Raw genomic sequence first — 24,708 nt, 5'->3', positions numbered from 1 at the left:
AGCGACTCGTATCTACGGCATATGACGCCTTCGAGTACTAATTGTTTGACCCCGCCAGTCAAATTGACTGGCATGTACGCTGGTACGCGCCTGATACACACTGAAAATTCCAACATGTTAGAATTTCCATTTCGGCACCTTTCCGTACGCATGGCGCCACAAAATCCAGCAAAACTACTCACAAATGAGTGGTTTTATGAGTACCCACGCGGATGATACGTAGGCATAGTGATAACATTGCTTAGCCGGGTCTGGTGATGAGCAGGACTAACGACACCAGAGTCGTACTTTCACAAATAGATCATAACATGGTAACTATTAAATTCTGTTTGGCATGTCCCTGCATCATGCCTTTTCAGCATAGCCTTGGAGCTGTGGTATATTTCATGATCCACAGCATAAAGGCAGCATTGCCTGTACCTATGGTGAAGTAAAAATAAAGAATGATACCATGACATGCACGATCTTTGCTTACCTTGGACATCCAAGAACAGGCTGACACTGGTGTTCGCTGATCCTGGCGTGGCTATTTCCGAGTAGCATGTGTAGTGGCCACGCTGATCCCATGTTGCCCTGGTCACATGGAGAGTATGCTCGACCGCAGTCAGGAGGATCGAAGCCACGTAGGCTGCACAGCAAAGAGGGAAAGAGAGCTCCACAAGTCAATGTGTGTGCAGCACTGTGTGCACTAGTAGGAACATAGAACAAGCACAATGAGCTACCATTATGTATGCCTTATTTTCTGGAGTTATAAGCTGCACTGGAGTACAAGTCGCACCCAGATTTCGGCGCAAAATACAGTAAAACCTGGAACTAAAGATCACTGCGACTAAGCGACCAGCCGGGTACTAAAGACCACTTCGCCAGGCACGGACGATCTCCCATTCCTATGTGGTTGTGCTGTGCAAACCTCTAACTGAGGACCACCTGCCACTAAAGACTGCTTTCTCTGGCCCCAAGGGGTGGTCGTTAGTCACAGGTTTTACTATATACCTTATTTTCCGGAGTGATAAGCTGCACTGGAGGTCAAGCCGCATCCAGATTTTTTTGTCGCAAACTACAAACCTCTACCCTGTATTTCCCAGCTCATTTGACCATCGTAATAGTATTAGAAGCAACGACTTTTTCGGGTGAATGATGAGTGTCAAAAAGAGTGTGACTTATACTTCGGAAAATACGGTAAATGCATTTTGATATTCAACTGGGATGGAGGGCCAAAAAAAAAGAGAGGACCATAAGTTTACAAGTTATCCGTTTTGTCCAATACTAACGATTATGAATGTAAAAAATTTTAATGTTGAATGTCAGTATCACATCAGTCAGTTTTGGGCTAATTGCTGCACATTTCGACTCAACAGTGTGCTGCTTATGATCGCTAGCATGCTGATATGTGTGAGATTAGCACGGAAAACTCACAGCTGTTGTTGGTGGTGTGAGGATTTCCACTGACGCCTAACACACGTGTGCCATTGTTGTCCAGCCAGATTGTGGTTGGAGCTGGATACGACGTTGTCTGGCACACTACATCGATAGGTTCAGATTCGTTGACAACTATCACGGCGCCTGACTGCGGGCTAACTATGGTCGGTTCAACTACAGAAATAAGTGAAAACAGAGGAGAGGAAAAATTATAATTCTATTTATAGTGACGTATGCAGCGAAGAGACCGTATTTTGAACGTTTGAGTTGAGGTGCCTTTTAAGTGGTTGCAATGGAGTCCTAGAGTGCTTTGAAAAGGATGAGATAAATTAGAATAACTAGAGAAAATCTCTGGGAGCGAATAGGGGAGTTGCACAACAGGAGTGTGTTGATATTGAAGCACTTCACTGAGCTCAGCCAAAATTATGTCAGATGACACTTACCAGCTATGTGCAACTGGTCAAAAATATGGGGTGGTGCTGGAGTTCAATACACAGAAAATGTCATCTGACATTTCCGGCTCCAATCATGCAGGTGTTTCAATGCAAAAAATGCGTGCCTAGAGTGCCCTTCATAAAATGCACATCATGGCTGAAATCTGCGGGCAGGACTCAGGTCCGAAATTGGAGGGCATTTGTAGTCCTGTGCCATACACACCACACAAAACATTCGATCCGTCCATTCCACCTATCAACACACAATGCAGATCCGTAGCATAAATTAGAATGTCTAGAATGTCGTGCTGACAAATGAAACAATTCGACGGATATAATTGACAAATGTGCGGCCTTCTGCTGCGGCAGCCCAATGTCATACAGTGACTCGTGTTCCAACACAGGTACTTACCATGAACATCAAGAAGGAAACTTGTGTACCCTGTGCCGGCAGGATTGCTTGCCGATACATTGTACTCCCCGGCATCCTTGCGTCTGAGATCCGATATAGTCATCGCTCGCCGATCGTCATGGAGTATGTGCCGATCGCTTGTGGTGTTGGTGATTGTAGTACCATTTGTATCCAGCCATGTAATCTGAGCAATCATAAAACAAAGAAAATGGCATGGCATCTATACCCGTGTTGTCTAATAAGGCACGGAAGGGAGGTAGAATGGAGAGGATAATAATAATAATAGTGACAGTTCGCATATCACTCATTGCATGAGGTCAACGCATCTGTTAACAATTTTGAGCCAAGCAGCTCTATCAGAAGCAGATTGCACAGCATCCAGAAGCGACAGATTAATGCATTGTAAGTCTTTCTTGACAACGTCGATCCATCTCAGACGTGGTCGTCCTCGGGGTCGTCGTATGTCTGTTGCGTTGATTGACACTAGGAGGGCTGGGAAAGAGGACGATTCTTCACCTACCCTCACTACATGGCCGAACCACAGCAGTCTCCGTTGCCTGAAGACTTGGGATAGTGGGGTCTGCTCGGTTCTGGCATACAGCGCTGTGTTCGAGATTCGTTGTGGGTACATGATACCAAGAGAGGATAATGTAGTATAGATTAAGAAGCAGGAGTATGATCCAGATTTTTGGCACAATACAAAAAAGTAGTTTAGGCAACTAGGAGAATAAGGAGGTCTTGCGAGCGCAATGCATCACGCACTTGGATATCCTTGACCACCTCCCCACCAACACCCCCCCCCCCCTTCCCAATTACACACCACACACAGATGCATCAACCAGCACTTACATCCGCCGCTAGCAATGGCTGAGCGACTGAAAATTCAAACTGGACGCCTGAGCTCTCCATAAATGTGAAGTTGCTTTGATTCACCATGGGATGCGGCTTGACTGCAGTCAAAATGCATAAAGGAGACGACAAAATGAGCCTGGCAACCTAACAGTCGCTGGGCCTGTATCTGATTTTTCAGATTACTAAAGTTTGCACAACCTGAAGTTCTACTCTACCAGGGGTGTAACGGGTCACCCTTTTAGGGAGGTGTTGACCTGGCACTCCTGCAAACTACAGGTAAAACATCCAGCGGGCACTTTGGAGACTGGATGTACCTCCAAACTCAACATTGTTCTGGGTTCATATTATTATTATTATTACTTGCATGTACGCGTTGGAGTCAACCATGCAAGCATGATCCATATGCATCCATATGCATGATCCATATGCTGGGTTCATATGGAACAATGAATTATAAAAACAGAATATGGATCTCTCAGATAACTTTTTTGGCGACTAGAATCTACTTTATAATTCTTTTTCCTATGTTCCCATATGGGAACAATAGGAGGATAAAGGTTAAGTGATACCTGGTGTATGCATTGTTGGAAAGAGGACAGACTGAGCAAAGATACAAGATATGACAGGCACAAACTTACCTAGAATGTACACCTGGATGTGTCTCTGCACGGAGTACGTGTTTCCAAGGACGGCTATCTCTGCAGCGCATGTGTACAGGCCATCATCATCGGTGTCTTCAGAATCCTCTCTTTTGAAGAGTAGCGATCTCTGCCGGATCGGACCACCAGATGCTGTGCACACACACACACACACACACACACACACACACACACACACACACACACACACGCACAGGCATGCACGCAGGCCCGCACACATGCACACCATATGCCCGTCACAAGAGACACACGCAAATCTTCAAATGCACAGGGCGTGCACCCACAGATTTTCTCTTATGGTAACGACAGCGAGTTCTGGATGAAACACATTGAGACTAGCGCAAGATAGCTGTTTAATCTACACAACTGGCGGGACCATGTAAATCGACCCCCAATGCACACCTCACACACACATGCACATACACACACACACACGCACGCACACACACACACACACACACACACACACACACGCACACACACACACACACACAAACACATCCACAGACACATGCACAAAACACGCAAAATAGCTGGCATGCCAGCTCCTTCCCTGCCCACTACTTCACTGTTCAAAGAATACTTTTTGTCTCTCACCAACTCGCAGCACTTCCATTGAATCGTATGGTTTTGTTTTGCTTCTCTGACAGGCACAAGCAAATCATGCGGGTCGTGTCTCACCATGGCTGGCTTAGGTATAGAAGTACATATATAATTATATGCCCGCTCCTCTCCCTAACCCTCAGCCCCACTTTACAAGGAAGTAAAATAACATGATTTGAGCCTGCACCTGTGACAACTGGGATGACCGGCGCAGGTGCGAGAGTCACATCAGCTCACGTGTCAGACTTTTATCTCGTCTTGTGAATGGGGCGTAGACTACAGTAAAACCTGATGTAAGCGACCTCTTGTTTTAGCGACCACCTGCTCTTAACCACCGTTTTTCCATGCACCGACAGTTCTACACAGACACTGTGGGACCTGGTTCTAAAGACCACGTGGCTTTAACGACCGTTTTTGCTTGCACCGTGGGGTGGTCACTTAAACCAGGTTTTACTGTATAATTATAATGCTGCTATACAAGTTTGCTTGTGCATAGCCAGTAGCATACATGCGTGAAAGTGTTCAGTGAAACTCACATAGTCTTACCTGAATAATTGTCACTGCTCTCTTGGAAGCTGGTGCGGGCCGGCAAGACAGGCGAATCGTGAGTGAATGTTTTGTTCAGCGGGTCCATCCATGATACGAGTGGAGTTGGATAGGCTGTGGCCTCACAGGAAAACTGCAAAATGAACCGCAAAAAAATGTTCAGCTATCACACGTGACATAATTGTCCAAGCCAAGGAGTTCCTAGTGTTGTAAAATGGCTCGAGTTGATATAATCATGTCAATGCCCAATGGCTAGATCGTACATGGTGAGACACAAACGTGAAACATTGCACTCATATAATCATTGGCCATTTACATAGCTTTTTCACATACCCAGCACGCAAATCCAGCGTCTTTCCATCTAGAAGGACCGAAGTTTATCCGGAATGAAACTTATCAGGGGAGTGAATTTTAGCAACGGTACGTGCAGAAATTGTTCACTTTGTGCTCAAACATCGGATTTAAACATGAGCAGAGAGCGTCCTGTGTTCAAATCTGACATTTCAGAGCCATATCCAACACGAAATTTGGCCCTAGCAACGTCGGGCAAAATCGATCGAGTGCCTAAACCGGTAGCTTTCGTGTACAACAGCTTTTCTCAGCTTACATTGTAATCCACGCCTTCAATGATAGTGACATTGTAGTCAGTGTCCGGAACAGTGATGATGGGTAGCACTGCACACAGAAGATTAAAAACAACGTTATCGCTCAGCAATTAATGGAATTCGGGGGGCGGGGACACACCCATTCCCATAGCGCTGCATATCTGAACAAGTTCCGTTAATTTAAAACGTTTCGGCACTTTCATTAGGCCTTGTACGATCACGTCCAAAATTGGTGGACTGCTTCATTAGCCTCTTAGCAATAGTTTACAGTCCATTCATTGGAAACTGGCACCCTAACTTTTTGGTGTCTCTCTCACATAGTTGTAGATATCGTGAACACAACAGTACATCCTGAATTGTGTGACCCGTGCACTATGATTACTCCTTGCCACATTTGAGGCCAGAAAAGTCCAAGAACAGGGAAATAGAAATTCAGCCAGGTTTTGCAAAATTAGGACAGGTATGCCCTGGCAAAATGTATGGAGAAGCAGATCCAAAACCCAGATTTTTGAAATTTAAAGAGGGTGTTTGATCCTCAATTCGACCGAAATCCGACTTTCAAAAGCCAGCGGGACTATTTCCGATGAATGGACTGTAGAGTCAGGTTTTAGGTCAATGTTAGAACAGAGGCCGTGCAGCATGTCTGTGTAGGTCCTGCCAATAGGACCGAGGGCTATGCAAGCCATCCTTAACATCCTGGTGGTGACAGCCGATTTTTGTTTTCAGACTTTTCCCCTTTCCATTCCCTCAACTAATGAATACTCTTTAAACGAGATGCAAAATCATCAATTTTTAAAATAGACTCGTTTGCGTGTACACAAGTAAATGTCAGATTATCATTCTTTCTCATCGCTCAGGACCGAACAAAGAGAGAGAAAAAGTACAAGAATCGATTGCTGTCTAACGTTTCCTATTTTAACGACAGATTTTTCATAAGAAAGACATATACAACCTCGTTCCCATATTGAATTTATTGTGTAACGGCGTTTTTTTCAGTGCGGGTTACAGCACTTTGACCAGCACGACACGTTGGCGCATGCTTCACGCTCCGTGCGGCTGGCTGTATCCATACAGCTGCTCCTTTGCCTAGCTTGCACGTTGACCTGCTGATGGCGAATTGCCGAGTTGGAGTTATGGGGATGAGCTTGTCAGCTCGAATGCTTTTCTTCTAAATGAAAGTGCAAGAATCACGGTTCGCGTGAGACAAGGCTGGACGGTGAGTTTTCCGCATCCGTAGAAACGCCACCACCCTCTAGGATCAAGGCGCAGATGCAGCTCCCAGTCAATGGGATTTTCAGTCTTTGACAAATTTGCGGTGGGTCTGATCTACTCACCTCCCACCGCTTAGGAAAGTAAAAGAAGCCCCACCCTTACTTTTTGAGATCTCTTCATTTAAGTATAATAACACATATGATGGCTGTCACAGTGGACAGCACGGGGGATAGGACAAGGCCCTGTCACAGTGGACAGTACTGGAGATAGGACAAGGCCCTGTCACAGTGGACAGTACTGGAGATAGGACAAGGCCCTGTCACAGTGGACAGCACGGGAGATAGGACAAGGCCCTGTCACAGTGGACAGCACTGGAGATAGGACAAGGCCCTGTCACAGTGGACAGCACTGGAGATAGGACAAGGCCCTGTCACAGTGGACAGCACTGGAGATAGGACAAGGCCCTGTCACAGTGGACAGCACTGGAGATAGGACAAGGCCCTGTCACAGTGGACACCACTGGAGATAGGACAAGGCCCTGTCACAGTGGACAGCACTGGAGATAGGACAAGGCCCTGTCACAGTGGACAGCACTGGAGATAGGACAAGGCCCTGTCACAGTGGACAGTACTGGAGATAGGACAAGGCCCTGTCACAGTGGACAGCACTGGAGATAGGACAAGGCCCTGTCACAGTGGACAGCACTGGAGATAGGACAAGGCCCTGTCACAGTGGACAGCACTGGAGATAGGACAAGGCCCTGTCACAGTGGACAGCAGTGGAGATAGGACAAGGCCCTGTCACAGTGGACAGCACTGGAGATAGGACAAGGCCCTGTGACAGTGGACAGCACTGGAGATAGGACAAGGCCCTGTCACAGTGGACAGCACTGGAGATAGGACAAGGCCCTGTGACAGTGGACAGCACTGGAGATAGGACAAGGCCCTGTCACAGTGGACAGCACTGGAGATAGGACAAGGCCCTGTCACAGTGGACAGCACTGGAGATAGGACAAGGCCCTGTCACAGTGGACAGCACTGGAGATAGGACAAGGCCCTGTCACAGTGGACAGCACTGGAGATAGGACAAGGCCCTGTCACAGTGGACAGCACTGGAGATAGGACAAGGCCCTGTCACAGTGGACAGCACTGGAGATAGGACAAGGCCCTGTCACAGTGGACAGCACTGGAGATAGGACAAGGCCCTGTCACAGTGGACAGCACTGGAGATAGGACAAGGCCCTATCACAGTGGACAGCACTGGAGATAGGACAAGGCCCTGTCACAGTGGACAGCACTGGAGATAGGACAAGGCCCTGTCACAGTGGACAGCACTGGAGATAGGACAAGGCCCTGTCACAGTGGACAGCACTGGAGATAGGACAAGGCCCTGTCACAGTGGACAGCACTGGAGATAGGACAAGGCCCTGTCACAGTGGACAGCACTGGAGATAGGACAAGGCCCTGTCACAGTGGACAGCACTGGAGATAGGACAAGGCCCTGTCACAGTGGACAGCACTGGATATAGGACAAGGCCCTGTCACAGTGGACAGCACTGGAGATAGGACAAAGCCCTGTCACAGTGGACAGCACTGGAGATAGGACAAGGCCCTGTCACAGTGGACAGCACTGGAGATAGGACAAGGCCCTGTCACAGTGGACAGCACTGGAGATAGGACAAGGCCCTGTCACAGTGGACAGCACTGGAGATAGGACAAGGCCCTGTCACAGTGGACAGCACTGGAGATAGGACAAGGCCCTGTCACAGTGGACAGCACTGGAGATAGGACAAGGCCCTGTCACAGTGGACAGCACTGGAGATAGGACAAGGCCCTGTGACAGTGGACAGCACTGGAGATAGGACAAGGCCCTGTCACAGTGGACAGCACTGGAGATAGGACAAGGCCCTGTCACAGTGGACAGCACTGGAGATAGGACAAGGCCCTGTCACAGTGGACAGCACTGGAGATAGGACAAGGCCCTGTCACAGTGGACAGCACTGGAGATAGGACAAGGCCCTGTCACAGTGGACAGCACTGGAGATAGGACAAGGCCCTGTCACAGTGGACAGCACTGGAGATAGGACAAGGCCCTGTCACAGTGGACAGCACTGGAGATAGGACAAGGCCCTGTCACAGTGGACAGCACTGGAGATAGGACAAGGCCCTGTCACAGTGGACAGCACTGGAGATAGGACAAGGCCCTGTCACAGTGGACAGCACTGGAGATAGGACAAGGCCCTGTCACAGTGGACAGCACTGGAGATAGGACAAGGCCCTGTCACAGTGGACAGCACTGGAGATAGGACAAGGCCCTGTCACAGTGGACAGCACTGGAGATAGGACAAGGCCCTGTCACAGTGGACAGCACTGGAGATAGGACAAGGCCCTGTCACAGTGGACAGCACTGGAGATAGGACAAGGCCCTGTCACAGTGGACAGCACTGGAGATAGGAAAAGGCCCTGTCACAGTGGACAGTACTGGAGATAGGACAAAGCCCTGTCACAGTGGACAGCACTGGAGATAGGACAAGGCCCTGTCACAGTGGACAGCACTGGAGATAGGACAAGGCCCTGTCACAGTGGACAGCACTGGAGATAGGACAAGGCCCTGTCACAGTGGACAGCACTGGAGATAGGACAAGGCCCTGTCACAGTGGACAGCACTGGAGATAGGACAAAGCCCTGTCACAGTGGACAGCACTGGAGATAGGACAAGGCCCTGTGACAGTGGACAGCACTGGAGATAGGACAAAGCCCTGTCACAGTGGACAGCACTGGAGATAGGACAAGGCCCTGTCACAGTGGACAGCACTGGAGATAGGACAAAGCCCTGTCACAGTGGACAGCACTGGAGATAGGACAAGGCCCTGTGACAGTGGACAGCACTGGAGATAGGACAAAGCCCTGTCACAGTGGACAGCACTGGAGATAGGACAAGGCCCTGTCACAGTGGACAGCACTGGAGATAGGACAAAGCCCTGTCACAGTGGACAGCACTGGAGATAGGACAAGGCCCTGTCACAGTGGACAGCACTGGAGATAGGACAAAGCCCTGTCACAGTGGACAGCACTGGAGATAGGACAAGGCCCTGTCACAGTGGACAGCACTGGAGATAGGACAAGGCCCTGTCACAGTGGACAGCACTGGAGATAGGACAAGGCCCTGAAGTTAATCTTACCGTAAACAGACAGGGAAAAATTAAACTGTCCAGTGCCGGCTGCATTCGTGGCGACAACCGTGTATGTCCCAGCATGTTCCCGTCGTAGTTTAGTCACAGTCAGCGATGTTCTGTGTCATATGGAAAGGAGAAAGCAACATTGTTCAAATGTTCATATTCCAAAGGAAAAAACGATTTGGGGAACGCAATTCAAAATGCATCAACATGTCGATACCGTTTCTCAGTGCGTTTTTAGCTTACTGCACTAAACTTGAGTGCTCTTCTTCTAGCCATCCACACGTATATACAGTCAACTTCGCTAATAACGACTACGGATGTAACGACAATTCGCGAATTACGGCAGAATTTCCATGCCCAGAGCAAAGTCTCATCTAACTATAATACATACAAAGGGACTGCGGGTATAACAACACTTCGCGAATAAGGACACTTTTATGAAGCCCCACCGAGTGTCGTTATGTGCAAAGTTGACGATAGGTTAAACCACTTGAATGTAGAGCGGCTAGTTTTAGCCGGGGAACATTATTTAAAACGTTTTCTGAATCTGGACCAATTCGTGATGAAAGGTTTGAGCGATCCGAGTTTCAGAGTAAGAGTTTAAGAGAAAGAAGACCGATTAGTACTGTACTGTACATGCAAATTTTCGATTTGCACTGCAAAACTTTACGAAAACACTCCTTTTGCCAGAGTCGCTAAAATGTCACCGTCGTCAAAATTTGTCGTTTTGCAGTAGGTCCCAGCGTGTAGCTTGCTCACCCTGAGTCCGACGCAGGATAAGACGTTCCGTTGAAGTACCACTCGTACGTTGGATATGGAATAACAGGATCCTGGAAAGTGTAGTTAAACGTGACGTTTTCAAACTCCAATCGTTCCTCGACTGTGGAGCTCTGGCCAATGATTGTTGGAGGAACTGTAGGGTGTAGGCAAATGAAAACGGCAGAAGAAACGCACACATGCTCCAACCCACATGCACACGCACGCAAACACACACAAACACATGCGCATGCAAACACACCCACTCACACTCACGCACACACATGCACATGCACACGTATACACCCACACACACACACACACACAAGCACACACAAGCACACATACACAAACACACACACACACGAGCACACACGAGCACACACACACACACGTGCGAGCTCGCACGCACACACACACACACACACACACACACACACACACACACATGCATGCCCTCACAAACATACACACGCACAATATGATAATCATAGATGTCCGCACCCACACAAACATGCACAGGCACTCACACACGCACACACACACACATAATATTATGTAGGTGAGCACGGGGTGGCAGTTTCAGACATGAATATAATCATAATGGGAACAACAAGTATCACAACAAACAGGGTTTGCCATACTTTCTACTCCAGGCTTCTCAAAGATTCTACTTGGCAAGTATAGGTGGTATCAAGAATACATGAAAACCAGAGTGTGCAGCTTGGGGCTTTTTCTGCTATGGGTGTCTGTCACTGCGGAATTCCGTGATTACATCATAGTTGGTGCAGATCTGAGGCGGGAAGTGGCGTAGAGTGTACAACTGAGCTGCAGTTGTGCTGAAAGAGACCTGCTTGAATCCTGCTTGTACGCACCACATCACTAAAATGATGCGATCACGGAATTTCGCCGTGACAGCAACCCATCCGAGCTGCCTACTCTGGTTCTCATGTACTCTTGGTGGTAGACCAAGTTTCCACCTGGAACCTACACTTCCGCGTATGCACCATCGACTGGGATCATAAATATGTGATGGAGATCAAGCTAGTCAAAACTGCTCGGGTGTCTAGCCCATGAGGGGCAGACAGTGTGCATGGCATGTACATAACACAATTCATGTAAATGTACCTTGTACAGTGAGATAAACATCCACCGTGTCGTCATGGTAGTCAGTTGTTCCATTGATGTACGACCTGCATGAATAGTTGCCATGGTGATCGTACTGTGCATTGCTGATATTCAGCAGACTCGCTGTGTGCACTAGGCCATCTAGCTCGTCTGTGAGGAAATAAATACCACATGCACACACACACACACACACACACACACACACACACACACGCACGCACGCCAGCACGTACACACACACACACACACACACATGCACGTACACACACACACACACACACACATGCACGTACACACACATACACAGTCACACAAACACACACACACACACACGCACACACCAGAACATACACATACACCAGCACATGCACACACCGGAACACACACACAAACCAGCACATGGACACACAAACACACACGCACATACAAACACACACGCACAACAAACAAAGACATATGCACACAGACACAGACACAGACACATGCAGAGAGAGAGAGACACACACACACACACACACACACACACACACACACACACACACACACACACACACACACACACACATGCATGCACGTTGTGGCTATCAGTCTTGGCTGTCATTATCACGGTTAGTGCATGGTGACCGGCTAGAATAACCAGACATTAACACACAGCCCAACCCTCCTCCCCTCCCCCCTAACTTCCAGGCAAAATACCCATTCAGGATCCAGACCCAGATCTGCGCACCACAAGAAACAGTTGACATAGCCGTTGATTATTGGAAGTCAAACATGAGACCAACAGACATTCCAAAGCAGAATTCGTTGCAGCCATCACATTGTGTTCTAGTTTGTCCCCGTAGGTCATGGCTCTCGATTGTCCCTGCCCTTGTCATCGATCATACAGCGCAGCCGAGTATGACACAACAAGCAATGTCGTTGCGGATAGTACCTTTTCGTAAACGACAAGAATGCTGTTGCAAACAATGGTGACATTTGCGGGCCATGGTGAACTTACCGTACACGTAGGAGAAATCCGTAGACACTCCGGCCGGAAGACTCGCTGACTCGCCGAAACCATGCACCCAGGTAAGATTCGCAGATGGATACGAAGTGGAATTGCATGGGATCACCAGTGTGCTAGTCTCATTCACAATGAACCGATCTCCAGAGCTTGGGCTGACTATCCTCGGTTTTGCTGAGAATACGAGACAGAGAAAGACATTAGAATGTAAAACAAACGCCATTGGATTCAACTGCCATGCTGGGAACGGAAACAAGTGCTTTGTAAACCATTTCCATACTGGCCCTTTTTTCTCCACCTACCATATTTCCCCGATTATAAGTGGCACTCGATTATAACTAGCACCTCCACTTTCAGGTTTGAACCATGTAGTTTTGACAGATCGACATCAGTAGTAAGTCATGTTCAATTGTAAGTTGCGCCCTCTTTCTTACTCTTGATGCTTTGGGTAAAAAGGTCACAGTGCGACTTATATTCGGGGAAATGCGGTAACTGCCTTTCCAGCGCACTGACTGTCCGTACCCCATACATTCTCTATTATAAGCGCTGTGCTTTTATCTTTCAGCACACATCTACCCCGTGCTTATACTGGTCACCGCGCTTACATCGGAGACAGTTTTTTTCCAACCAATATTATCCTTATAGAGCAAGAAGAAATACATGCTGCTGTCGTGGACATGGAAATCCGGTCGCACGTCTAGCGGCCCCAGGGCACAGGCCGTGCAGCCTTGGGTAAGCGGTACACACATGCATGTTTGCGCTGCAGCGCGCTGGTCGCATTGGATCAACAGGTGCACTCAATCAGCCATCTGTACGCCCTGAGCCGAGGTCATTCGACTGGATTTCCATGTCCACGCCAGTAGATATCGTGCATGCAGCACTGAATTCCACTGAGACCGTGCCAGTAACGGAGAGTGTATGTACTGTACACGGATTATAGCGTTTAGAAAGGTGCTCACAGTGTGCTAGTATTAGAGACTGTGCTAGTAATGGAGACATGCGCTTATACTGCAGAGCATACGGTATGTGTTACCAACAGAGGAGGGAGGGTGAAGCAGGCAACACACAATGCTCACAGTATACACAGGAATTGCCAGGTCACCTTAGAATCATTCGCACACTCCACTGCACGTAGACCCTGTGTACTCTTCCATGCAGTTGGAGATGGGCATGGACACCATGCTTGCCCGCTTCACTTTGAACCGGCACGGCAAACCGTTGGTGAATCGGTGAGCTTCTCCAAAGCTTCAGACTACCGTGAATCCCGTCAAACCGTGAAAGGCGATAAACCGTGAAGGACATTCGCACTACCAATAAACTAACGTTACCTTTACGTTAGTTGTGCAGCTCTCACCGCGGCACTGAGAAGGGATTTTCTCTTATTCCTAGCCTGACTACCTTTTTTACTGCTGGAATGCTGTTTTCGCCGCAGCAGCAGCCGCGACAGTAACACTTTTCCGCCGGTAACGGGCAATATCGTCACGTGATCAAATCACCTTGGAAACTTTCCCAATCGGTCATTTTTTATCGGCAGTCTGAACGCGCCCTTACCGTGAACGGCCAAGTTGAAATCCACCTGCTTGGCTCCAGCATCATTCGTGGCATTGACACTGTAGACACCGGAGTGGTTGCGGGTTAGGTTGTAGACAGTCAGACTTGTGCTGCGGACATGGGCAGAGGGTAGCAGAGAAATTCAACACATCACCAGCGCTGGACCAAGATCAATAAAATAATACTACGCAATATTCAGCGAATTATAATCATCACCGTAGTGATTTTCGTAAGAAAGTGAGCCCCGGCGCTATTGAAGTTTTCCGGTGAAATCATACCCTCCAGCACAATGCTAGAGAAATAGCGTCGAGAGTGAGAAAAAGGCAACCCGTGAGAAGTAGCTGCTTGTACACGTGATGCGAGCCACAAGTGCCTATAATGAACAACTTGTCATATGTGCAGCTGCTCAAGCATGATCCATACACATGAGGAAGCAGATGATTTTTAAACGCGTAGTATATATTATTATTATGTTCCGCGCCTTCTGAGAAGCTGTACAATCTGCACGCGCATTCTGGGGTGACACGAAAGAATTGGTGGTACAGTATGCGAGCAGACACGGTAAATCCGCATCCCTGAGCTGCCGTGAAACTTCTGGGATCCCGGGAACGCACCAAAGCACGAGTGGTGCAAAATTACCGTGCGTGGTTCATCCAATTGGTGAATTTCGTTGAAAACCTGAAGAGCACAGTGAATTCATGTGGGTCGCAATCTGTGGGCACAACCTTTGAATTTCGTTGAAAACATGAAGAGCCGAGTGAATCCATGTGATGCGCAATTCGTGGATTTTGCTGAAAACCACAGTGAAGAGCACAGCTAATCCATGCGGGACGCAATCTGTGGATTTCGTTTAAATACTGAAGGGTGTTATCGAATCTGTGTGGGCAATCCCAAATTTCCCAGAATGCGCAAACAATCAATATCTGCACAATCTAAAAATTCCCAGAAGGTGCAAGCAACCTGCAGATTGCGCAGGCAAAATGAGAATTCTCGGTTTGAGCCGCACAATCGGCAGATCGCGCAAATTCTCATAACGCGCGGCACATACACACACACACACACACACACACACACACTTGGGGCTGACCGCTTTAAAGGGGAAGTTAAGGCAAAAATCAAAAATTCACCAGTTGTAGTCTTCGGGGTGCTGAGTCGAATGGTCTTGGTCCGAGAAAGCTGAGACGCTCCCTTCCTACTTGAATTCCAATCGAACTCGCGCACTTCCACCGAAACTGGGTGACTGCGCCCTACTAGATGAGATTTGTATGCAAAATGTCACTAAAAGCACGGATGACCGCGATTGGCCCATATTTTGTAGTCTTTTGGACGCTGAGTCGACTGGTTTTGGTCCGAAAAGGCTGCGATGCAGCGTTCCTCCTTTATTCCCAATCGAACATGGTTGAACAAGCGGTCACGTACTCCTGGGTGCCCAAATCACCTGGTCACCACGCCAGCAGGCGACAACTTTCACACCAAGGTTCAACTCGAGTGACAGGACTGCACCCAAAAAAGGCCAAACAGGCTAGTAAGTTGTACCCTGCAGGCATGGTGACCAGGTGACTGGTGTACGCAGGAGCACGTGACCGCTTGTTCAACCATGTTCGATTGGGAATAAAGGAGGAACGCTGCATCGCAGCCTTTTCGGACCAAAACCAGTCGACTCAGCGACCAAAAGACTACAACATATGGGCCAATCGCGGTCATCCGTGCTTTTATAAGAACGAAATGGTGCTTTTAGTGACATTTTGCATACAAATCCCCATCTAGTAGGGCGCAGTCACCCAGTTTTGGTGGAAGTGCGCGAGTTCGATTGGGATTCAAGTAGGAAGGGAGCGTCTTAGCTTTCTCGGACCAAGACCATTCGACTCAGCACCCCGAAGACTACAACTGGTGAAATTTTGATTTTTGCCTTAACTTCCCCTTTAATGCTCTTCCTGAATCCCTTTGCACTCATCATATCCCAAATTCATTTCGCCAGGAACTTAACACACTGATTCATCTTGGGCACTTTACGGCTTCCCAACAGACTCGGGAATTTCCAAGTACAATAATAAAATACAATACAAAATACAAATACACACACGTATGCGCAGGCGCACACACACACACACACACACACACACATCGGCGCACTACAGGCACTGCGCTCAGACAAAGCCAGACACACCACTATAGTGATGTCATACGCTTTTAGAATAACTGCAGAATAATCACCTGTTAGAATCCGCCACTGATATCATTGTGCCATTGAAGGACCAGAAGAAATCGGGATAAGGGTATACTGGCTGCTGAAACCGGAACTCAAATGTAGCGTTGCCAAACTCCACACTGGACTGGTTCAGTGGAGTCAGGTTGATGAAGATTGGCTTCACTGAGCATAGCAATCACCACACCAGGAATTATTCGCGTACAAAGTGTGCGTGCACACACAACACCCACGTACATACACGTGTTCATACACCAACACGTCCACACACACACATGCACACAAACATACACACACACACACACACACACACACACACAAACATGCGCACGCACACACGCACACATATAAGAAATGGCATTGGGACGACATTTAGAAGTATTTCTTTCACCACGAGGCCCGGCCTATGGCGATTCACTGCGCTCTGGAGTAGGCTTTGTGGCATCCATGGAGTTAAGCGTGGCCTCATTCTCTTGGCAGAGGAAAGAGCATCTCAAAGAGTGCTATTGTTTGTTGCCAGCACTTCATCTTCGATGAGTTATGCCTCTTTCAGGTTTCCTCCTATGGGACAAGCCACTGTGCTCTGTCCTCTTCTGCAGCCAATTAGTCTTCTACTGCATAATGAAGATTGCATTTTCGCCAAGCCAGTACCCCCCCCCCCCCCCACATAGACTATCGCCATGTAGCACCGTCTGAACGACGATGAGAATCACCATTCACGCGAGCGTGATGAATAACATTTTCGAAAGACAACACAGTTTCTACCCCAGGCGACAACTATGCGGAGGTCTTGGATGAGGAGAATTCCTCCCGTGCTAAGAAGCGAGATATCAATAGGTTTTCCGCGATCCGGTACATGTCCATGTATGTAGGTGAAACGAGCATGCGGAAACACAGCATACATTGTGCTACTGTTGCACAAGTTTGCGGAAGAAGTACAAGTTGGAAAAGCCATCAGCTCCAACAGCTATATGTAGGTCGGCAATGCGGCTCCAGCTTCACACTTCACCACTCAGGACTTGTAAATGTTTGAACTTCGTGAGGCAGCAGATCGAGAAGTAAGTTTAAATCGTAGCTATTGCGGTATGTCGGCGCTGGGTAGCATGTATTTGTACTGAGAGTCGATCGCCATACGAGTGTTCCTCTCCTCGCTGAGAGCCAGCTGGCCTCCAAACTCAGTCAGGGTCTGCCTGAGGTACCGGTAGTCCATTGACTAGCTGTTTGCAGGACTTCAAATCCTTTAGCTTCATCTCGACAAGTTAACATGTCTTTCTCCTCCATCATGAGCTAACACATACAAACAAAATACGGAATGATGCACATGAATCGAACTGGCTTGCATGCTCTCCCCCATTTCACGAACCCTGACAATCTTTTTAGGATTAGTCTAATATTATGAACTCGGGTCTCTTACTGTTCACATGAAGAATGATAGAAATGTTGGCTTGGTCCGCAGTGGAATCGACCGGCGCTTCCGCTACACACCAGTAAGTGCCGCGGGTTTTATACTCTGCGGCGGATATCGTCAGCGTCGCGGTCTGGTGAAAGAGAAGAGTCTGGTTGCCTGAGCATATTCAAGAAATCAGCACAGCGGGGAGTGATGATGGGTTACCATGGAAACACCGGGATAACGATAGTCGGAATAAGCGCACAACTGTGTGAGTTTGATGAATTTCGTTGCAGGTGGCATCTGGCACGACACACCACCTGCTTTTTACTTAAGAACATTCACCGAAACCATGCACCAGGTCCAAGTTTCCACACGCAACTCTTTTTTTACTAACTGAACTAAAAATCTCCTGAAGATAGTTTCTGCTCTGAAAGTCAGAGTTCGCTCTTCCCGTCAACTGACCTTACAATTGACGGACACTAACGACTGTGTTTGCTGCAGCACACAAGAAACACGTCAAACCTTCCACTCGGCAAACCGGCAAGAAAGCACCTCTTCCTCTTAGCTCGTGAAACTCTAGTCCCGTCAATGGTTCAGAATTTGTCCTTCGATCTTATCGATATCTGCATTCTAGCAGTATAAACTTTTTTTCTTTTTGGCATTTAGCAAACTCACTGTAAATAGGCTCCTCGGCGGACACCTGAACGAAGGATGGCAGAGCCTCGTCTCGCTGGAAAACATTACGCACCCATGTAGCATTGACTGCAGGATATGCGGACGCATGGCAAGTGATTTGTAGCGAGTCACCCTCGTTCACAGCAAACTGGTCGTCACTGCTGTTTGGGTATGAGATCACTGGCAAAACTGAAGGAAAAACAAAACAAATGTGGATCCAAGAGAATACAGCGGTGCTATTTTTTCATGACGCCGTTTCGCAATTCATCATTTTGTGATTTTACAATCAATGGCCAGTTTTCTATCTTCGTGGACATATTCGTGCATCTGCAGTGAAATTCTGTCCAAGATGACCTACTGTCCAAGAATCATAATTACATCGTGCCCTTGGCTATGATCAGAGGCAGTAGCACGGGCATGGGAATAACATATCGCCATACACGGGACAAAATCTTACCGTGAACATCGAGAAAGAAATCCAGAGAGTCGTTTCCCTCAATGTTCAATGCTTCAACGAAATATCTGCCAGCATCACGCCGCTCCACGCTAGCAAGCGTTATGGTACGGTGGCTTTTGGAGAATGTCACTGTTTCGTTGGTAATATTTCCCCGAGGTCCTGTCCACGTCACCTGCATTGAGTGGCAGCGGTGCCCAAGGGCCAGCAGCAATGGTGTGCACGACCCACGAACACAACCACAGATCTGTTTGAAGCGCACACCCGTCCTCAGTATGCACAGAAGACCAACACATGTACGCTTCGCATAATCCCACCCCTCCCACAGTGTGCACACGCATTGCGCATGTGTGGCATCATACAAACAAACACTGACAACACAAAACACACGACCACCCTCGGTATACACTCCTCACGGATACAAGTACCGGTACACTCCGCACTAATACCATTACCAGTACACTCCAAGCTGCAACACCATGTGCTCCTGCACTGTAGACCATATCCACCCCTCTCCCTCCCTCCATGCGCCCCCCCCCCCCCAAAAAAAACACCCTTGCTTCTCGAGGACCCAACACACCAACAACCAACCCGAATTTCTACCGCAGTGGTACAACATTGCCGGTAATGAACAAATTCACTTGACAAATAGAATTTATCACAATTTCATTGTTCGCGTGAGACTCGGCTGGAAGCCGAGTTTTCCGCATCCGTAGGAACGCCACCGCCCTCTAGGATCAATTCACCTGACAACATGCATGTAAATATCGGAGTACCCGCAGAGAACTGATCCACAACTGCATGTAGTGTTAGAGGACAGTGTATACATACGCAAACTGCTACCTACATCCAATTTTCCAGTCTATGGCCACTAATATGCATAGCCTCTTGTTGACAATGTTTGAAATAACCTTACGCCGTTTGGAGTAACATCAGGGTTGACCGGGGACTGGATGTGAAATGCCAGTGAAACATGATCCTGCTTGATTTTGGTGATGTTTCTCAGTGTGGTTCTTTCAATAGTAGGTTTTACTGCAAGGGAGCAGGATGAAGAAAGAGCGAGAACCAGAGGATTTACTGATTTTTGGGGGTCTGAAATGACCGGGTGACGAGTTTTGGAGAACGGATGATTTACCTTGCATTAAGAGCATAACAAACATACAGTAGAATAATATACTACGATGTAGCCCCAAAGGGCAGGAGGAAAATTTACCGAGTATTCGAGGTACTGAGTACTTCTTATCTCAACCAGCATGCATCCATCTGGATTAATGCACCCGTGCACTGCAAAATGTCCATACTAGTCAAGAATATCTCAGCAAGAATATGTTATGTCAAAGTCCATACTAGTTGAGTTCCACTGGAACAAGACTACCAAGTGTTGTGCGGCTTATACCAAGAGTACTTAACCCCCAAGAGTGTGCAACTACCTGCACATCCCGCATCCAGTGCTGTGATGGCAGAACTTCACATCGAGGGAGACAGGGTTCAAACTGTTACACTGGCAAGCACTGCAAAGTGATCGCCAGAGAGTGGATCCTGGAACAGAGCTGCGTACAGCTCTGCATCGATCATGCACTTGTTCAAATTGCGCATGTGGGCTTGTCACTCGGTGTGAATTTCTGCCGTCGCAAACCCCATAGCTCTTGGGGGTTGTGAATTCATGCTCGTACCAAATGTGTCGGAAGGTCGGGATTTTAAGTGTAACATTGTGGAGATCTGCATAAGTTACTTGAGGAGAGAATCAGCAAGCGCCCAATGTTCAGATGCATACGTGCACGTGTCACAAGTTGCATCCTCCCTTCTGCTCTGTTGTACTTTCACTTTTCGTTCGTCCCTCTTGATATCTGTAATTTGTACTGTTGAGGCAACAAACTGAAATAATAAAACCAAACCAAACAAGGGAGTGGGTGACATTTCAAGAGCTGCTTGTTACCTCACGGAATTGACTGGTCGCCTCAAAAACATCCTATAGCCGTAAGCGCTTTCCAGCATTATCAATGTTTTCCACAGAGCTATAAAAGTATATTTACGATCTACCTCCAGCTACTCATTCACATATCCTTTAAAATAGAACATGATATCGGTTGTAAACATGTACTTGGCTGACAGGTATCAGGCGCATGCCCTATATGGGTTCCTGGGTGCCCGGAAACCCTCCCCCTTTTCGCTCAAAATGCAGGATTTGCTTCATTTTTTTAAATTTTTCCCGGGGAGGCCCCCGGAAGCCCTCCCCCCCCCCCCCTTGACGGGCACCGGCGCACGCGCCTGGGAATATCAAAACGAAACTCTCAACCCACCACCCGTCAAGGACCATTTTTGGTTTTTGAAAATGCCACCTACAATAATGGATGGTCTTTCATCATTATCATCATCATACTCTTTGCCCTTTATATTATTTATTTTAATGTTCACTTGGGAATTGGCCAGAGATCGAGTTTTCTGCATCCATAGGAAAGCCACTACCCTCAAAGATCAAGGCGCAGCTGCATCTCCAAAAGCGGTGGGAGGGGAGTAGATCAAACCATCCACCACAGTGGTCAAATAACGAAAATCCCAATTCGCTGCATCCATGCTTCCATCATGCCAGGCCACAAGCGACCAATTAACTGTGGGTCACAGCATGGCTTGAAAAAATCTTTTTGCTCTCGCTTTTGCTACCAGGCAAGTTGGCCCATGTGATGGCATTAGTATTTTCGGGGAGCTAAGTTATGCAGGGTCTATTATTCGTTTCCACGCGCAACTATAGCGAAAATCAATTTCATTGGGAAGTATGGCTGCCATGGCGATTGTACGTGTATATGTGGCAAGAAGGAAACGGGTGTGTGTGATCCCTGTTAGCCTAATCGGTAGGGCACTGTCCCGGAAAGACAGGGGTGCTGGGTTCGAATCCCGTTCGTGGATCCTTCTTTTGCAACATATGTGTGTGTGTGTGTGTGTGTGTGTGTGTGTGTGTGTGTGTGTGTGTGTGTGTGTGTGTGTGTGTGTGTGTGTTGTCAGGCTGAGAGTGTGGCAGGATAAATCACGAACGTCCGCTGTAGAGTGGAACCAATAAAATTGGGATACAGGAACTGACGTCGGGCGACACGCCAAAGTACCATTCAACTCACCGAGGACGTTGAGCGCTAGGATTTCATTATACACAGCCGTGGCATTGTAGGATGAGCTCCCGAAACAGGTATAGTCACCGTCGTCCTTGTACTTGACAGGAGCTATTTCAAGAGTTGAGTGGATCTTCGGATATTGAAACAAATAGGCACAAACATAAACAAGAGATCACCCGTAATCTAGGATAATAGAATTCGGACAGAGGTTTAAAGCAGGGAGAAGGTTCGCACCATTACTTCTCAAATCACTACATGGGATAATGTGACGAAGCACAACGGTCTCAATTTCTACAGTATGTTGGCAGTGAAATGGTGATGAAGCCCAGAGATCGAGGAAAATCTACTGCGCAAGCTTCTATACCAGGCTGCAAGGCATGTAGAGTTCAGCTTCCACAACAAGATTTACAAGCATCCCAAGACGTCGCAAACAATATATACGTGTGTTTTTGTATTACGAAGCACATCGCTAATCTCTACTTCCTATCCGAAGGGACGACACACACACACACACACACACACACACACACACACACACACACAATTGAACCATGACCAAAAGCTCTAGTGGCCTACCATGGGCGTATGGCCGATTGCTGTGCCAGCAGTGAACGTCTGTCTGCCTCCCATCACCGGGTCGCCATTCAGCAGCCAAATCAGCGAGGGCGCTGGGTTGCCAATGACTGTACAAACCATCCTGAAGCTCTTCGTGTCTTGCGATATGTTATATGTCATGTTATTGATAGGCTCAATGGTGGCGGTGGGAAATCCTGCAGGAGGGAAACAACACGGGCACATCAGTATTCACACAATGGCATATTTTGATTTATAAGAAAAGAACAGATTTGAGAGAGAAGAACAGATTTGTGAACTAAAAGGTTTCGAAGTCTGAGGAAAATGTTGAACGATCTCCACTGGGATGATAGCTACACCATAGCTTACTGGTTAGAGCATCGCTAGCTACAAGGAAAGGTCCCTGGTTTCAGTCCTGCTGGTGACAGTGAATTTTCCTTCAGAATTTCTCCGTTTGCATCTTTTCCCCCAAAACAATGAAAAAAGTAGCTGCTCTCACTTTACTGATTTACACCTGGCTTTAGGATTATATGCAAAAATACATTGTACGGAGTTGGGAGAGGTGCGTTCTTGCAGGTTTGTTCACGTGTGCTTCAAGTGGTACTTGCGAGTCAATCAGTGTAAATCAGGTTCGCAGGAGCTTCACGTCGGGAGCAGTCAACTACTTAATTGAAGTCTTACACTCAGAATTTCTCTACTTCAAATTGGAACATCCAACTCAATTTGCACACTCATCCTTGCAGTCCCCAACACATCGCAGGTGCGGATGACCAGAAAGGGACACACACTCAACGTCAGTAATATCGCCTTGAACATGCTACCGATGAAGAAGAGTTATATTGTGCTTCCTACTAGGTTCAAGACATGAAACAAGCCAGCCTACGGTCGGCCTTCCAGTGAAAGATTTCTCCTTCAAGTGGAGGCAAATGCCGGGCTTACAGCTGCGTGTGACACGTTCCTGCTTGAAAAAACAACTCACGTAACACTTCAGCGCAGATGAATCCGAAAGTCATGTTGCAATTCCGTCCAGTCCATGCAGCGGTAACGGGATCGAATGCAACGCAGGAGTTGCTGCCGGTCGGCGGCGAGGAATCCCACATTGCGTAGTCCAATTCGGAGCCATCTGCCCACCTGCAGAACATCAGGAAAACCAGAACATCTTGGCACGTAGATACTAGGACGAATCTGGTCTGTGACGATTCATTTCTTGGATATCCTTTGGTATAGCCTATGCAGGCGCGTGCGCCGGTGCCCTTGAAGGGGGGGGGGGGGTCGGGGGCATCAATGTTTCAAAAAATGAAGCAAATTCCTGCATTTTGAGCGAAAAAAGGGGGGTTCCGGGCACCCAGGAACCCATATACGGGGCATGCGTCTGATAGGGATTCCGCGTGTGGTGGCAAGACAGCACGAACACACATTCAAGGACCCTGTGGTAGCGATCACTACAGCGTTGGGTAAGCCATCAACGGCTATGGCAGTACAAAAGAAAATTGTTAGGAAATTTTAGTATTCATATTTTATTTTTGTTGATTACTACGTCGTCCAATGTCGTCCAATGTCCGCTTCGCTGATTCTGCTGATTGCCATAATAATAGAACATAGGTCTAGTAATACGGGTAGTTACACCACCTTGGGCTAAAGGCCATGCAATGTATACACCGAGCTCTGGTCGAGATAAGAAGATGAAGATTTAAAATTATATATATATACATAGCCATAACTACAATCATCGGCTCGTTATGTGCATATACAGTGCTGCTCAAGGAAATCCAATCGTGGGGATCAAGCTGGGTAACTGCACTCGTTCACAGTTGCCCAGTGTTCTCAGCTGTAAGGCGGCACAGCGCCCCCCAACGTGGCATCCGCTTGCTTGATCGGATTGCATTGAGCAACACTGTAGTAGGTACGTGAACACACGTATCCGTCTCATAGTAAGCTGTGCACAGAC

At 47.7% G+C, this 24,708-nt stretch overlaps 1 protein-coding gene across 1 annotated transcript in view; it reads right to left on the bottom strand.

Annotated features, from left to right (window-relative positions):
- LOC135829298 (hemicentin-1-like) overlaps positions 1-24,708 on the bottom strand; it is an 86,913-nt gene that overhangs the window by 52,568 nt on the left and 9,637 nt on the right. Inside the window, exons 4-23 of the mRNA XM_065341701.1 lie at positions 23,740-23,891; positions 22,764-22,957; positions 22,194-22,317; positions 20,000-20,115; positions 19,087-19,258; positions 18,630-18,818; positions 17,979-18,128; positions 16,573-16,729; positions 14,359-14,468; positions 12,802-12,981; positions 11,805-11,954; positions 10,680-10,833; positions 9,924-10,033; positions 5,533-5,600; positions 4,926-5,058; positions 3,756-3,908; positions 3,115-3,215; positions 2,266-2,449; positions 1,417-1,593; positions 476-628 (exon numbers count right to left, since the gene is read on the bottom strand). Coding sequence (XP_065197773.1) covers positions 476-628; positions 1,417-1,593; positions 2,266-2,449; positions 3,115-3,215; positions 3,756-3,908; positions 4,926-5,058; positions 5,533-5,600; positions 9,924-10,033; positions 10,680-10,833; positions 11,805-11,954; positions 12,802-12,981; positions 14,359-14,468; positions 16,573-16,729; positions 17,979-18,128; positions 18,630-18,818; positions 19,087-19,258; positions 20,000-20,115; positions 22,194-22,317; positions 22,764-22,957; positions 23,740-23,891 — 2,927 coding nt within the window. The remainder of the gene's footprint in view (positions 1-475; positions 629-1,416; positions 1,594-2,265; positions 2,450-3,114; positions 3,216-3,755; positions 3,909-4,925; positions 5,059-5,532; positions 5,601-9,923; positions 10,034-10,679; positions 10,834-11,804; positions 11,955-12,801; positions 12,982-14,358; positions 14,469-16,572; positions 16,730-17,978; positions 18,129-18,629; positions 18,819-19,086; positions 19,259-19,999; positions 20,116-22,193; positions 22,318-22,763; positions 22,958-23,739; positions 23,892-24,708) is intronic.

This window comes from Sycon ciliatum, chromosome 13 (genome assembly GCF_964019385.1).
Source record: "Sycon ciliatum chromosome 13, ocSycCili1.1, whole genome shotgun sequence".
NCBI lineage: Eukaryota > Metazoa > Porifera > Calcarea > Leucosolenida > Sycettidae > Sycon > Sycon ciliatum.
This window is presented reverse-complemented; position numbering and strand designations above follow the sequence as displayed.